Source organism: Canis aureus, chromosome 33, assembly GCF_053574225.1.
Source record: "Canis aureus isolate CA01 chromosome 33, VMU_Caureus_v.1.0, whole genome shotgun sequence".
NCBI lineage: Eukaryota > Metazoa > Chordata > Mammalia > Carnivora > Canidae > Canis > Canis aureus.
The window spans coordinates 4,500,778-4,513,844 of NC_135643.1; the positions used below are offsets into that span (position 1 = coordinate 4,500,778).

The 13,067-nt window shown below is 37.4% G+C and overlaps 1 protein-coding gene across 2 annotated transcripts in view; it reads right to left on the reverse strand.

Annotated features, from left to right (window-relative positions):
• ANTXR2 (ANTXR cell adhesion molecule 2) overlaps positions 1–13,067 on the reverse strand; it is a 159,280-nt gene that overhangs the window by 82,319 nt on the left and 63,894 nt on the right. For both annotated transcript variants that reach the window (XM_077882636.1, XM_077882637.1), the window contains exon 12: positions 6,500–6,595. In XM_077882636.1, coding sequence (XP_077738762.1) covers positions 6,500–6,595 — 96 coding nt within the window. The remainder of the gene's footprint in view (positions 1–6,499; positions 6,596–13,067) is intronic.

Sequence of the window (13,067 nt, forward strand, 5' to 3'; positions counted from 1 at the left end):
ATTGGTTTAGATTTCTTTTGTCAGTGAAAAGCCTGAGTACACAGAGGACACTACTCTGCAAAATTTTAAATGACGTTGTCTTTCTCTTTTACCCTTGAAAATATGCAGTAAAATAAACTGAAAGATTTAAAATTTTAAAGTAATCTCATAATAAAAGCACCCTGTGTGGCCAGGTTTCCTATTGTAGGGGTTTTCCATAACCTTTTTTATTCTATGCCCCTCTCTGGCAATCTGGTGAACCTCCGGATCCCTTCCCAGAATAATGAAGCTAAATTTAAATACAAAGGATTTTAAGGAATACAATTACATCGAGATATAATTATCATACCTGTAAAAAAAATCTGCAAAATTTATGATATAGAAACCTATGCTACTTCATTAATAATTCATTAAATAATGAAACACAATAGTAGGTCTGGGAGCTACCCTAAGTTTTGCAGTTATACTTATAAAAAACATTTCAAAAGTATCTGAAGAAAAAAAAAAGTATCCGAAGAACTACATGTGATATAGGGTATCTGTGATACTTATTTGTGACAAGTCTCTGGAGCTGCCAATACTTTTGTGGGTAGTAGCTTACATTTATAAGTGAAGGAAATGATAAATTTCAGTTGGAAGTAAAAAATAAAGGTTAGAAAAAATAAAGGTCGGAAAAATAAAAGTTAGAAATCCCTGTAGGGTACATCTAAAAGCAACTAGATAAAAGTTAAATTGCTTCTATTTCAGAATTTTATTACATTTAACAACTTTTATGTACTTGTATCTTTGTTCCCATTGTATAGAAGGGTGAAGGCCACATATCCTATTGTATACACATTATAAAGGATACCTTTTAAATAAAATCAGTGAAAAAAAATAAATAAATAAAATCAGTGAAAACCACACAAAGAACTAAGATTGTACCATAAAGCCACTCATGCAAAATGCTTCCCTGCAGTTGACAGAATTTTGATTAAAACTGGCAACAAGGTACCCTATATTGAAGCAGTCTTCCAGATAAAGAGATGTCAAGTGTTTCAATTTTAAGAATTAAAATAGTTCAAAGAAGGTAAGTGTTTACTGTGCAACATGCCTGGTTTACAATGATGAGTAAAATACACACAGTACTTGACTTCATGGAATTATTAGACTATAAAATGAGAGAAGTATTCAACAAATAGTCACATAAATAATTGCGCAATCTTAATTTCATTTATGTATCACCAAAAAAGTACCATTTTCTAACCTGACAGGGGAACTTTGAGGATTTTGGTTAAAATTTTAATAGAAAATTTAATTTTCTATTAAATAGAAAATAGAGGGATATTTATAACTTTGATATGTTTCTTGTTCCTGAAACCAAATTCGTACAAGTAAGGTATATGTCATAGTTTTAGAGACAGGGTATTTAGTTAAACGTTCAAGTTCTTTGCTTTTCCCTGCAGAGTGAAGGTTACTTTCTAGCTTTTAAGAGATTCAGTGGCTCAATATCTGAATATGAATGGGATGGTACTGGCCTCTTCTAGCAAATAACAAGCACCAGAGAAAGCTGTCCATGGATCCCTGTTGTCAGCGGTTCTAACAACATATATATCTCAAATACTTTTAACAATTAGAAACCTGTTTCTCCAAAAATTCCTTGCCTCTCTGAAACAGTAAGTTAATTAATTCTACGCAATATATAAAACATTATGCACATTTATCTTATGGTTACTCAAAACAAAACAGAAAGGTAATTCTAATTTTAAAAACTGCATACTGGGGATCCCTGGGTGGCGCAGCAGTTTGGCACCTGCCTTTGGCCCAGGGCGCGATCCTGGAGACCCGGGATCGAATCCCACATCGGGCTCCCAGTACATGGAGCCTGTGTCTCCCTATGCCTATGTCTCTGCCTCTCTCTCTCTCTCTCTGTGACTATCATAAATAATAAATAAAATTTTAAAAAATATTTAAAAAAAAACTGCATACTGACTTTTTTAATAGCCTAGGAACCACTGCTAACATTTTGAAAAATATTTCATTGTCTTCCATTTACAACCTCTTATACTTCCTCCGTGAGCAGTTTTTGTAATGATTGATCTGCAAACATATTACATAAGAATTGCTAAAATCAATAGCCCTAAACACTGATTGTCAACCCCGGGGAATATGAGAATCATTTAAGGACTTTGAAAGTTTCTTAATGCTGCTGTAACAAATTACCACAATTTCAATGGATTAAAACAACAGAAATTTATTTTCTCACAGCTATGGAAGTCAGAGTCTGAACTGAGTCTTATAAAGCTTATTTATAAAGCTAAATAAAGTATTGGTAGAACCGGTTCCTTGATACAGGCTACAGGGCTGTGGCTGTTGCTTGCCTCTCTAGGCTTCCGGTGATCGTCAGCATTCCCTGGCTAGTAGCTGCACCCTCCAATCTCTGCCTCTGAGGTCACACTGCCTTTTCCCCTCCTGGAGGCTAATCTGACTCTTGGGTTCTTAATTTAATCATTGCTCAATGATCCTTAATTGAATCACATCTCAAAGTCCCTTTTGCCATAGAAGATACCATTCACAGTTTCCAGAAATTAAGACCTGCATATCTTTAGGGACCATTCTTCAGCCTACTATGGGGGCTTTTCCAAATGGCACTGAATCCTGGAGAACCTCACCTGCCCAGCCCTTTCCCTTCTGGAAGAATCACCAACACTGGAAATCTTACCACTACTGCTCTGGGAGTTTCCCGTTACTTAGGGCAGGAAAAAAAAAAAAAAAATGAGAACCACTGTCTGAAATGTAACACTGTCATTTTTGAGTTTTTCATTAGAGATCTGTGAAATTTTAATCTCTGAACAATGAACAAAGCATTTCATAAGATATTTATATAAAATATGAAATGACTGAATAACAATGTGTGACAAACATTAGAGCTTCTGTGCAGGACTTTATTTCCAGACTTTCTATCTTTAAAAGATCTCCTGAGCATATGATTCCAAGGAGGTAGACTGCTGACATAATCTAAATGTGCCTGAAAACAGACATTTTAAGCTGTTTTGTCATGTTTCAGTTGAAAGATTAGATTTACATGTTTGCCACTAGTACTTTAAAAACACTCGAGGATCCCTGGGTGGCTCAGCGGTTTAGCGCCTGCCTTCGGCCCAGGGCACGATCCTGGAGTCCTGGGATCGAGTCCCACATCGGGCTCCCTGCATGGAGCCTGCTTCTCCCTCTGTCTGTGTCTCTGTCTCAAATGAATGAATGAGTGAATGAATGAATTAATAAATAAATAAATAAATAAATGATTTTTTAAAAAGAATTAAAAAAAACTCGCCTAAAACAAAATTTATACAATGCCAAGCTGAAATAAATGCATTTCATTTCCCATTGGAAAGTAATATTACTGATAACAATAATAATCAAAGTTAAATCGATCCCTAGTAATTTAACCGCTAAGAATTATTTCTTAGTAATTTAACCGCTAAGAATTTGCATTGTGCATATATGTTCTGTAAAAAGAAACAAAATAAAATGAATATCCTGCCATTGATATTCAGGATTTCTTTCACAAGGCCCTTTGCCCCCTTTTTTTCACATCACCTCTTCATTTTTCTCTAGCTCATTCAGCTTCCATCTTATATTCCTATCTACTTTGTTAGCGATCCTTTGCTTTGGCCATATCTAAGATGCATTATCTGTCACTGGCTTTCCATTTCAATTGTTTATGGAAACTCAGTTGGGTTACAAACTTAATCCCCTCCAGGACTAGACCTAGGCAGACACTGCTGTAAAACAAGCAAAGCTTCTTTCAGGGGATTATACTAATCAAATCTCTCCAGTGGCTTCTCATCATCCCTGAGGTGAGTTCAAACTTCCTAAAAGACAGAGGAAGCCTCCCTAAATAGGATTCCTGCCTAAATCCCAAACCATCTTTCACTGCTCCCTTTCACTGGCATGCTAGGTAAGCCTCAGCCTAGCACTTCCCAAAGCATACCAGAATAATTCAATGTAATTCCACACACACTTCATCTGAAATGTCCCACATCAACTGTAAATATCTCATTCATTATTTAAAACTCAGTTTGGGGCAGCTCGGTGGTTCAGTCAGGTCAAGAGCTCAGGGTCCTGGGATCAAGCCCCACCTCCAGCTCCCTGCCCAGCAGGGAGTCTGCTTCTCCCTTTCCCTCTGTTCTCTCTCTCTCTCTCTCACTCACTCTCTCTCCCTCTCAAATAAATAAATAAATAAAATCTTAAAAAAAAAAGGGGGGGGGGGGCTCAGTTGGGAATCATCAGCCCGGTAAGGTTTCTCTGAGACAATCCCGTATGTTCTTACTGTGCTTTACAAATGTTGCTGTTGGGGCACTCAAGCTCCTTCAATTATACTTTGCCCACATTTCTGTGTTTCCATATTAAAATGTGAGTTTCCATATCATATTATAGTCATTTTCATAACCCCAGTTCCTAATATAGTAGTGACACAGATTGCCATGGGCTAAATACAGAATTTTGCCTCTACTCTGCCTTTACATCTACTTTAGTAAACATGTGCTATGATTCATTTATACCTAAGTATAAATATAAGTTCATACTCAGGGCTAGTTGCTCTTTAATCTATAGTTCTAAATGTCAAACACAGGCAGATCTCTCTATTAAGTAGGTTTCAGAAATTAGTAAGCATTCATGTTTGTAAGGATAGGAAGCCCTCCTAACATCCTGACAACACACTTTAAAGGCATCCCTCTACGCCTTGCATAAAGAAATATACTCCATGATTACAACCTCTGCAGTCTCAGGGTTGTAATGAACCTATTCCCACCATCTGGAGATTGAGTCCTCTCTGTAACATCCAAAATTATGGTCAAGAACTATGTTTGAGCACATCTAGCAATGCCCCAAAGAAGCCTATTTTAGTTTTCACATATATCGTTTAAAAAAATCATATACTTTTACACTTTTGAGCCCTCTGATCGATAACAAATGAAACTGCAAAGTAACGAAGGAAGGAAATCCACCACTGCAAAATTTAAATTAAAAAGCCAAGGAGCACAAATCATCTCAGGGCACGTTTTTGCTTTTTGAGACTCAAGAATGCTAGACACCCTAAAATAACCGCTATCTAGGATAATCGAGAATACAACAGGAAACCGTTTGAGCATAAATTGCTATGGCAGAAAACTGATTAGCTCAGCAAAGAGACAGGATGCTTCTTGTCTCTACTGTTGTCTGAGTTAATTCTGTGCCTCCGCTGTGGACCAACTGTTCTGAGATAAAGGATTGTAAAGTTGACTCATGAAAGCAGATTGAAGTACAATTAATAATAAATACAGGAGTAGTGCAGAGTAGTGCCTGAAGTTACAAGGAAGCTGAAATTAGTCAACAAAGGTGAAGGAGAAAAAAGGCAGTCTAGGAATACCAGATACAATACCACTGTGATCTACAGAATATAAAGGTCTACATAATGTGATCATGATAAAAGGAATACTATCAAACTAAGTAGGAGGTTAAGTTTTCAATGAGTGCTTTGTCAGGATACTCTTTTCTATGAAACCTGAACAATCCAAATTGGATGGCTTGAAATGTGAACTCTACTAGTCAACATTCCACCATGTGGTAGACAGAACAATGCTCTCCCACCAAAGATGTTCCTGGAACAATGAATAATTTTCATATGTGAAAGTTAAGGATCTTGAGAGGATAGTCTCCTGGATTATCCAGGTGGGTCCAATTTCTCCCCATGGTTCCTTAACATTGGAGGTCCTTTCCTAGTTGGTGTGAGAGTCAGAGGGAGATTAACTATAGAAGAATGGTCAAGGAGATACAATGTTGGTGGCTTTGAGGATGAAGGGAAGGGTGCATGAGGAAAGGGACGTGTGTGTCCTCTAGAAGCTGGAAAAGCCAAGAGAATAGATTCTTGAGAGAATCTATTCTTGTGTTGCTTTAAGTCACTAAACGTCTAGCAATTTGTGACAGTAGCAATAGAAAACAAATATAAACCTGTATTCTTTCAAAGGTTTTACTCAAACATGAAAAATAACACAAACAAACCAACTGTCACAGCTTCAAAACTTCCTATTTGACACTCTAACATGTGCACATGACTTATTCCTAAAATGTTTTTCTGAGAGGCAAACAGAGAAGGTCCTGAAATAGATTTTTCAAAGAGGTAATAAAAGATTCAATAAGCACTGACAAGAAAACCTGACAGATTACCAGCTTCTCCCCACGAATCCAACAGAAAATATCATTCAATTTACTTGAGACTCTTTTGTGCTGCAGTAGAAAACCCTTTATTCCTACCCATCTTCCTCTCCTCTTCTCCCTCCAAACTTGATTTTGAAATGTTTCAGATGAAGTTTTATAATCCACATTTACCGGCATACATGTTTTCTAGAATTTCCTATCATAATAACAAACTATTAAAATTCAATATGATAACTGAAACTTTGTCGTTGTTGGAACACTAGCATTGACTCACATTTAAGGCCTTACTTTACATCTATCTCACCGCTTGACAAGAGTAGAGTTGAAAATCCTCTTTACTCACCACTTTGCAGCAAAGAGGCCAAAACCACCACATCAAACCAATGCCCAGTAGTAGCAGCAACACCAAAATAGCAATGATGGCTGCAGTCCCGCTAGACTGGAAGAGGTAGAAGACAAAAACAAAGTGGTCAGTAAAGCATGGGGTTAAATCCCAAACACATATTTTTTTAAGGAAACACAAGATAATGATGCAGAAAGCATAATACTGTCAAATCAGATTTTCATTATATTCCTTTAAATTCTATAAATCCCCTTATATTCTATCTCATACCTGTTACGTTCAAACAGGCAATAATAAACATGAAATCTTCCCAGGTGCTACAGACAGTTTTAAATTATGCCTTAAAAGAATGTAGGAAAAATCAATATCTGGGGTTATACAAACAGGCTGAATGTTCCCTATCATTTGTCTCTGGGAAAGGGTTATTTTGATTACAAGCATGATTACTTCTAGGCAGAACTTATGTAGCGTTCTTCCCTTTTGATGACAGGACACTAGATGTATTATATATTTAAATTGTGGGTCAAGATAAATATCAAAAATCACCAAGCAAGTGACAAACCAAAAACAACAGTTCTTGTTGGCAAATGGTACATTCGCATCAACACAAGAAAGCAACCTCATGCATTCACATATCAGATTTCTCACTGAAGCTTAAGGACTACCCACACATGGTTCTTGTGGGTAGTCCTCTGCTGTCCTCTTACTTCCTGATGTAAAGCTCCTCCTGCCCTAAGGAACCTGCTCTGGGCTCTGCCTCCAATCCCCTTCCTGTAGCGACCACCTAGTCATCTTGCACAGCTCAGCTCCAGCCATTTCCCTAGGAAGACTTCTTTGCACCATCTGGCCAGAAAATGCCCCTCTTTACTATACAATTCATAACTGTCTATACTTGAATCTTGATCACTATCACAATTTATCTGTTCATTTCTGATAAACTATTTCTTTAATTTCTCTTTTCTGTCATTATTTATTGTGAGCTCTAGGAAAGCCATGAGGTTATGTTCAACCCACTTACTAATGTATACTCCGTGCTTGGCATTTAAAATGACTTACTAAGAGAACGAACTCCAGAGAAATAAGACTGCAAAAGCCATAAATGCAAAGTCTAGTATTCACTGAATTTTTAGTATGGGTATAAAGTTCCACAGGGGACAAGCTGTCTCGCCCAAACCCCACTTTCTGGTATCCCTAGTAATAATGTTCTGTTTGGTGTGTGTGTTTTTCTTTGTTTTGTTTTTTTTCTTTTCTTTTTCCTTTTTTTCTTGCTTGCTTTCTTTTAAGGGAAAGAGTACAGAGGGAAAAGATATAAATAAATCAATACACTCTCCAGGTGGAAATTTGAGATTTCATGGGCAGTTTTTCAGAGATACACTTCCTGTCATTCAAAACAAATAAAGGGCCCCTGAGGGGCTCAGTGATTGAGCACCTGCCCTTGACTCAGGTCATAATCCCAGAGTCCTGGGGTCAAGTCCTGCATCAGGCTTCCCACAGGGAGCCTCCTTCTCCCTCTCATGAATAAATAAAATCTTTAAAAAAAACAAACAAACGAAAAAAACAAATAAGAAGTATAAGCCTAGAGGTCAGAGTAAGAGCCACTTTTATCCTAGAGCTGATAGAGGGGTGGCAAGGTGTGGGGGGACTCCCTGTATCCATCTTAGAAGGGCACTGTATTAACAGGCTGCTTAATTTCTTGGAGCCTCTGTTTTCTAATCCATATGAAAAGAAAGCTAGTTGTTCCCAAAGCATGAAACTCTTTGTGGAAAAGTCATTACTATGATATCTCTCTTAGAAAATCATTTTGCGTATTAACATACTTATAAAGCTCTGACTGGTTTTGCAGTAAAGAAACTCAACTTATATCAGCACAGAACCATCTTTTTTCTCATAACATTTTAAGTATCCTGTAAATCTAGGGTTCTCTAGAATCCACATAGAGAAATGTTGGGATTGATCAAAACTGAGAGACCTCCCGATGTTTAAGTGACAATGGTAGTGGCATTCAGTCAGAATATTTTATAATGGAATAATGGAATTTAAAGTGCAATACGAGGCACCCAGGCACAGCTAGTTAAGGGTCCAACTCAGGTCATGACCCCAGAGTGGTGAGATCGAGCCCTACATGGTGCTATGTGCTCAGTGCGGAGTCTGCTTGAGACTCTCCTTCCTTCTGCCCCCCTCCCAATAAACAAATAAATCTGGTTAAAAAACATAAATAAAATGCAATACATAATGACCAATGCACAAAAAGATAATAAACTTTATGTAAACAGTTACATGTAAACAACTGAGAAAAGAGAAGAGAAGGTAGTTTTCAAAAGCAGTGGCAAGGAAGTGCCAGAAAAATATACTTGGTTCAGCTAATCAGAACAATCTTTACATGTGTATTCTTTCTCCGTATCATCTGTTATTATCACAATGGAAGAAAAAGAAAAAAGATTAGCATAGAGCAGCATGGAGACTATCCCAAAACAACTCCATTTTTATAGATATTGATTACTAGCAGCCTTTCAGTTTTAATGAACCTATTTTTAAAATGACTAATTCCCAGAGCAGCATAAACCATAAAACACTCATTACTTTTAGAAATGTTCAGAAGATTAATAATCAACTACACATGAACAATTAAAGCGATCCTTTGGTTTCTGATTTTGCATCTAAATAGAAGAAGGAACAAGCATATGAGGCATTTATGTAGCTGATGGAAGGTTGCAAATTAACCACAACCGGCACCACCAAAGTATCACTTCGAATCTTTGGTAATTTTATTTATCTTATCTTTCAGAAGACAGCAAGAATAACTATGGCAACTTCACATGCACACACTATGTTTGCTAAATTCTACTGTTCACTATCTGACCATTCTTAAGGCACAGAAGATGCTATTAGATGATATTCACCATAAAGAATTAACATAAAATAGAAGAAATAAAAAGACATGGATTCATTTAGCGACTTCCTGTTGGAGAGTTTGGTTAAATGAAAATGCAAGCTCAACATTTCACTACCAATATATCTTAAATATCTAGATATATTTGGCACATAGAAACTTCTGGCACATAGAAACTTCTGTGTGTATGTGTGTGCGTGTGTGTGTGTAACAGAGAGAGAAGGAAGTGGAGAGGGAGAGAAAGAGAAGGAGAATGTAAATACTTTACAGAAAATTTTCAGGTAAATATCTAAGTTCTATGTCCTTAAAGCCAAAGAAAACAATTCAGAACGTACATCAGGTCACTGAAGAAATACTCAGAGTGCATCTTTTTACATAGAATTCTAAACATTCATGAACAAATTGTGTGACTCTCCACAGCATTGACTACTCTAGTTCTAAACAGTAGGCAAACAGGAATATAACAGAAAAAGAATGTCAAAGAAATACATAGAAAAGTGTGATATCCTATGGGAGAAATGCTGCCAAATACATAAATTCATGTTCCCACCTCTTATGTGAGATACCCCCCCCAAACCTGTTTATGTATAGAAATGAATACAGCATTCCCTACTAGCCCTTTCCCACATTAGGATCTAGTCATAGCACTCATGGAAATGGCTCACCATTTGTCTGTGCTATACAGTTTTCAAAAAAGTTCTATGAATACTGGGCTTCCTCCTTTCTTAGAACTCAAACTCTGTGTTCAGAAATAGGAACTTGCAACTAAATGATATCAATCTGCTAAAAATTTAGTGGTTACCTTTTTTTTCTTCCTATGGACGTGTCATTAAGAAGATCAGAAAATTGTATTGACAGAATGTAAAGTAGATGGGCTCGCCATGATAGGCAGTGAAAATTCTTTTTTTTTTTTTTAAGATTTTATTTATTTATTCATGAGAGACACAGAGAGAGAGGCAGAGACATAGGCAGAGGGAGAAGCAGGGTCCCTGTGGGGAGCCCGATGTGGGACTCGATCCCGGGACTCTGGGGATCATGACCTGAGCCAAAGGCAGATGCTCAACCGCTGAGCCACCCACGCATCCCAGCAATGAAAATTCTTGATTTTTCCTCCAATAAAGATGACTCTGTTAAGAACATTAATAAAATACTATACACATCCAGATGTAAATATACATTTATTATAGCAATATTATCATGTCAACTGACTCCAAATGTTCATCTTCAATAAAATTAAAAAGAAAATTTTCTAAAGACCTGCAGACCTAATCTTTATCATATTTAAGCTGAGCATGATGGAAAACTGGTTCAGAGGAAGCAAGAATGTAACGCAACCCAACCTTGCCATTGTGTATGAGACACAGTCCCTGGATGCCCCAGTCCCAGACATGAGATCAGTTAACTGAATATATAAACTCAGGCTTTCCCATTTCCATTGTTTTCATTTGCGCAGAGTCTTTATCAGAGCATGAAAGACTTCAATCGTGAAAGGGAAATAATTTCATTGTTCACATAGCTTTATAAACAAAATAAGGAAAGGTCAAACACATAGACTTCAGTCCTATGAGCAGATAGCAGGCCACAAGCTACAGACTTCAGAGTCAAATGAAACTGGCCATGATTACACATAGATCTGTGTCATGGGCAGAAACTAAAAGTCACTTAATTTCTGATAAGTGTGCTTCCCTTTAAATCTGAGCCAGGGAAGTAGGTGCTAAAATTACAAAGTTCCACAAGTCTTCATGAAGCCCACGGGTTAGCTGGAGAGACAAACGGAACAAATAATCCCAAATGTGAGGAGATGGGAGGCAGGTACAAATAGAGACATGGAACAGTAGGGACTAACCTGGTCTGGGGTTCTGAGGAAGTAAGAAAGCCCAGGGAGAAAGTGGTGCAGAATTAGTGGCCTCTTGCAAAGACAAGACAAGGACAAAGGTGGCTGGAGCACAGAGTTTGAGAGGACTTGGTAGCACCTAAAGAAGCTAAAGAGAAGGTTGGAAACACATCTCTGAAAAGTGGTAGTCCTTTATAATACAGAGAGATTTGGCCATCCGTTACAACGGATTAGTATCCGTTTGTTAGATGACCTTTCCACCGGCCATTTGTTGGATAGAATCTTTCTAACTATAGTTTTGAAAAAATGGCATTCTCAAATATCTACAAAGAATAGATTGCACAAATTAGCTGAGGAGTCCAGTTTGAGACTTACTACTCAGATGATGGTTCAACACATGGAGCCAAAACTCTTTTAAAGGTTAACTATGGACATACCAAAACCTTGAGCTTGAAATTAGGGTAGAAGGAATATATTCAGTAGTCATCCTGGACACATTGAGTTTTTTAACTTGGTTTGCACCTAATTTCTTCTTCTTCATCAAAAGCAAGCTTTCCAATGAAAAACTTCACTCTGCCTAATGTCACTGAAATTCTAGCTAAGAGGACCACAAAAGTATAAAAACAGTCACTACTGTACTTGAAAAATAACTATGAGCAAGAGGAATCACTCAAACATTTCAAAACTCAAATAACTATTGGAAAGAAGACTCACTCAAAAATTTTCAAAGCTGTCACAATCTACCTAGAAAATAATCACAGCAACTGCAACCGAAAAAGAACAAAGCAAAAAGGGGAAATGGATCTCCACGATTTTTTTTTTCTATGGATTTAGAGTTAGGGGAAGAAAAAAGAGTCAAAAAATGGGTGATAATTGCATGCTCTGGATTCTTCTGGAAGATTCGATATCAGGAATTACCAAACTATGTCCCAAAGGCCAAATCAGTGCATCTGTTTCCTAAGACCTCTGGCAAGCTATGATATTTTTTTTACAGTATTATGTAGCTGAAAAAAAAATCCAAGAGTAATATGTTACATAAAATTCAAATTTCAGTGTAAATAGCTTTGCTGAACACAGCCTTACCCATTTGTTTACATAGTATGTTTATAGGTGCCTTTGTGCTACAGCAGCAGTGTTGAGTAGTTGTGACGAAAACTGTGTAGTCCTCAAACCCTGAAATATTTGTTATCTGATCTTTTACAGAAAAAATGAAATTGCCAACCCCTGTTTTATATAAATCAAATTAGAACCTGGTTGCAAATAGCAGATTGCACAAGTGTTCAGGTCGGTGGGGGTTGGGGGAGGGGACAGACTCGGATTCAATTCTCAATTCTAGCATTTACTTGACTGTGAAACTGAGCAGGGAGGAAATCTAACCTCCAGAGTCCCCAGGCCCCAAGTACCCCCCTCTCAGGGGCAGTGAGGGCTGAAATCAGCCCATGTTCTTACTCATCAAGCCAGGTGCCCTGCTGAGGGCTGGGTCTACACAACAGAAGCAGCACTTTCTAATGTGTTTGCATAAATGTGCACTAGAAATTGGACGTGGCTCTGTTCCTCATCAGTAAAATTAAGGTAATAGGAATAGCCTCCTCTTGAGTTGTGTGTGTTAAAGTCATTAAGTGCTTAGCACATGTACAGTGCTTAGCACAGTGTCTGGCACTTAATACATGCTCAGAAAACACATTCTTGATACTGTTATGTCAAAAGAATCAGAAGAACAGATGTTCCAAGGGGGAAAAAAGATATCTTTCACTATTTTTTGAAGCAGAGACACATTTAGGAGATCTTCTGAGATGGATGAAGAGAAATAACTGTCTAAGTACAAATGCTTCTCAGGCTCTAAT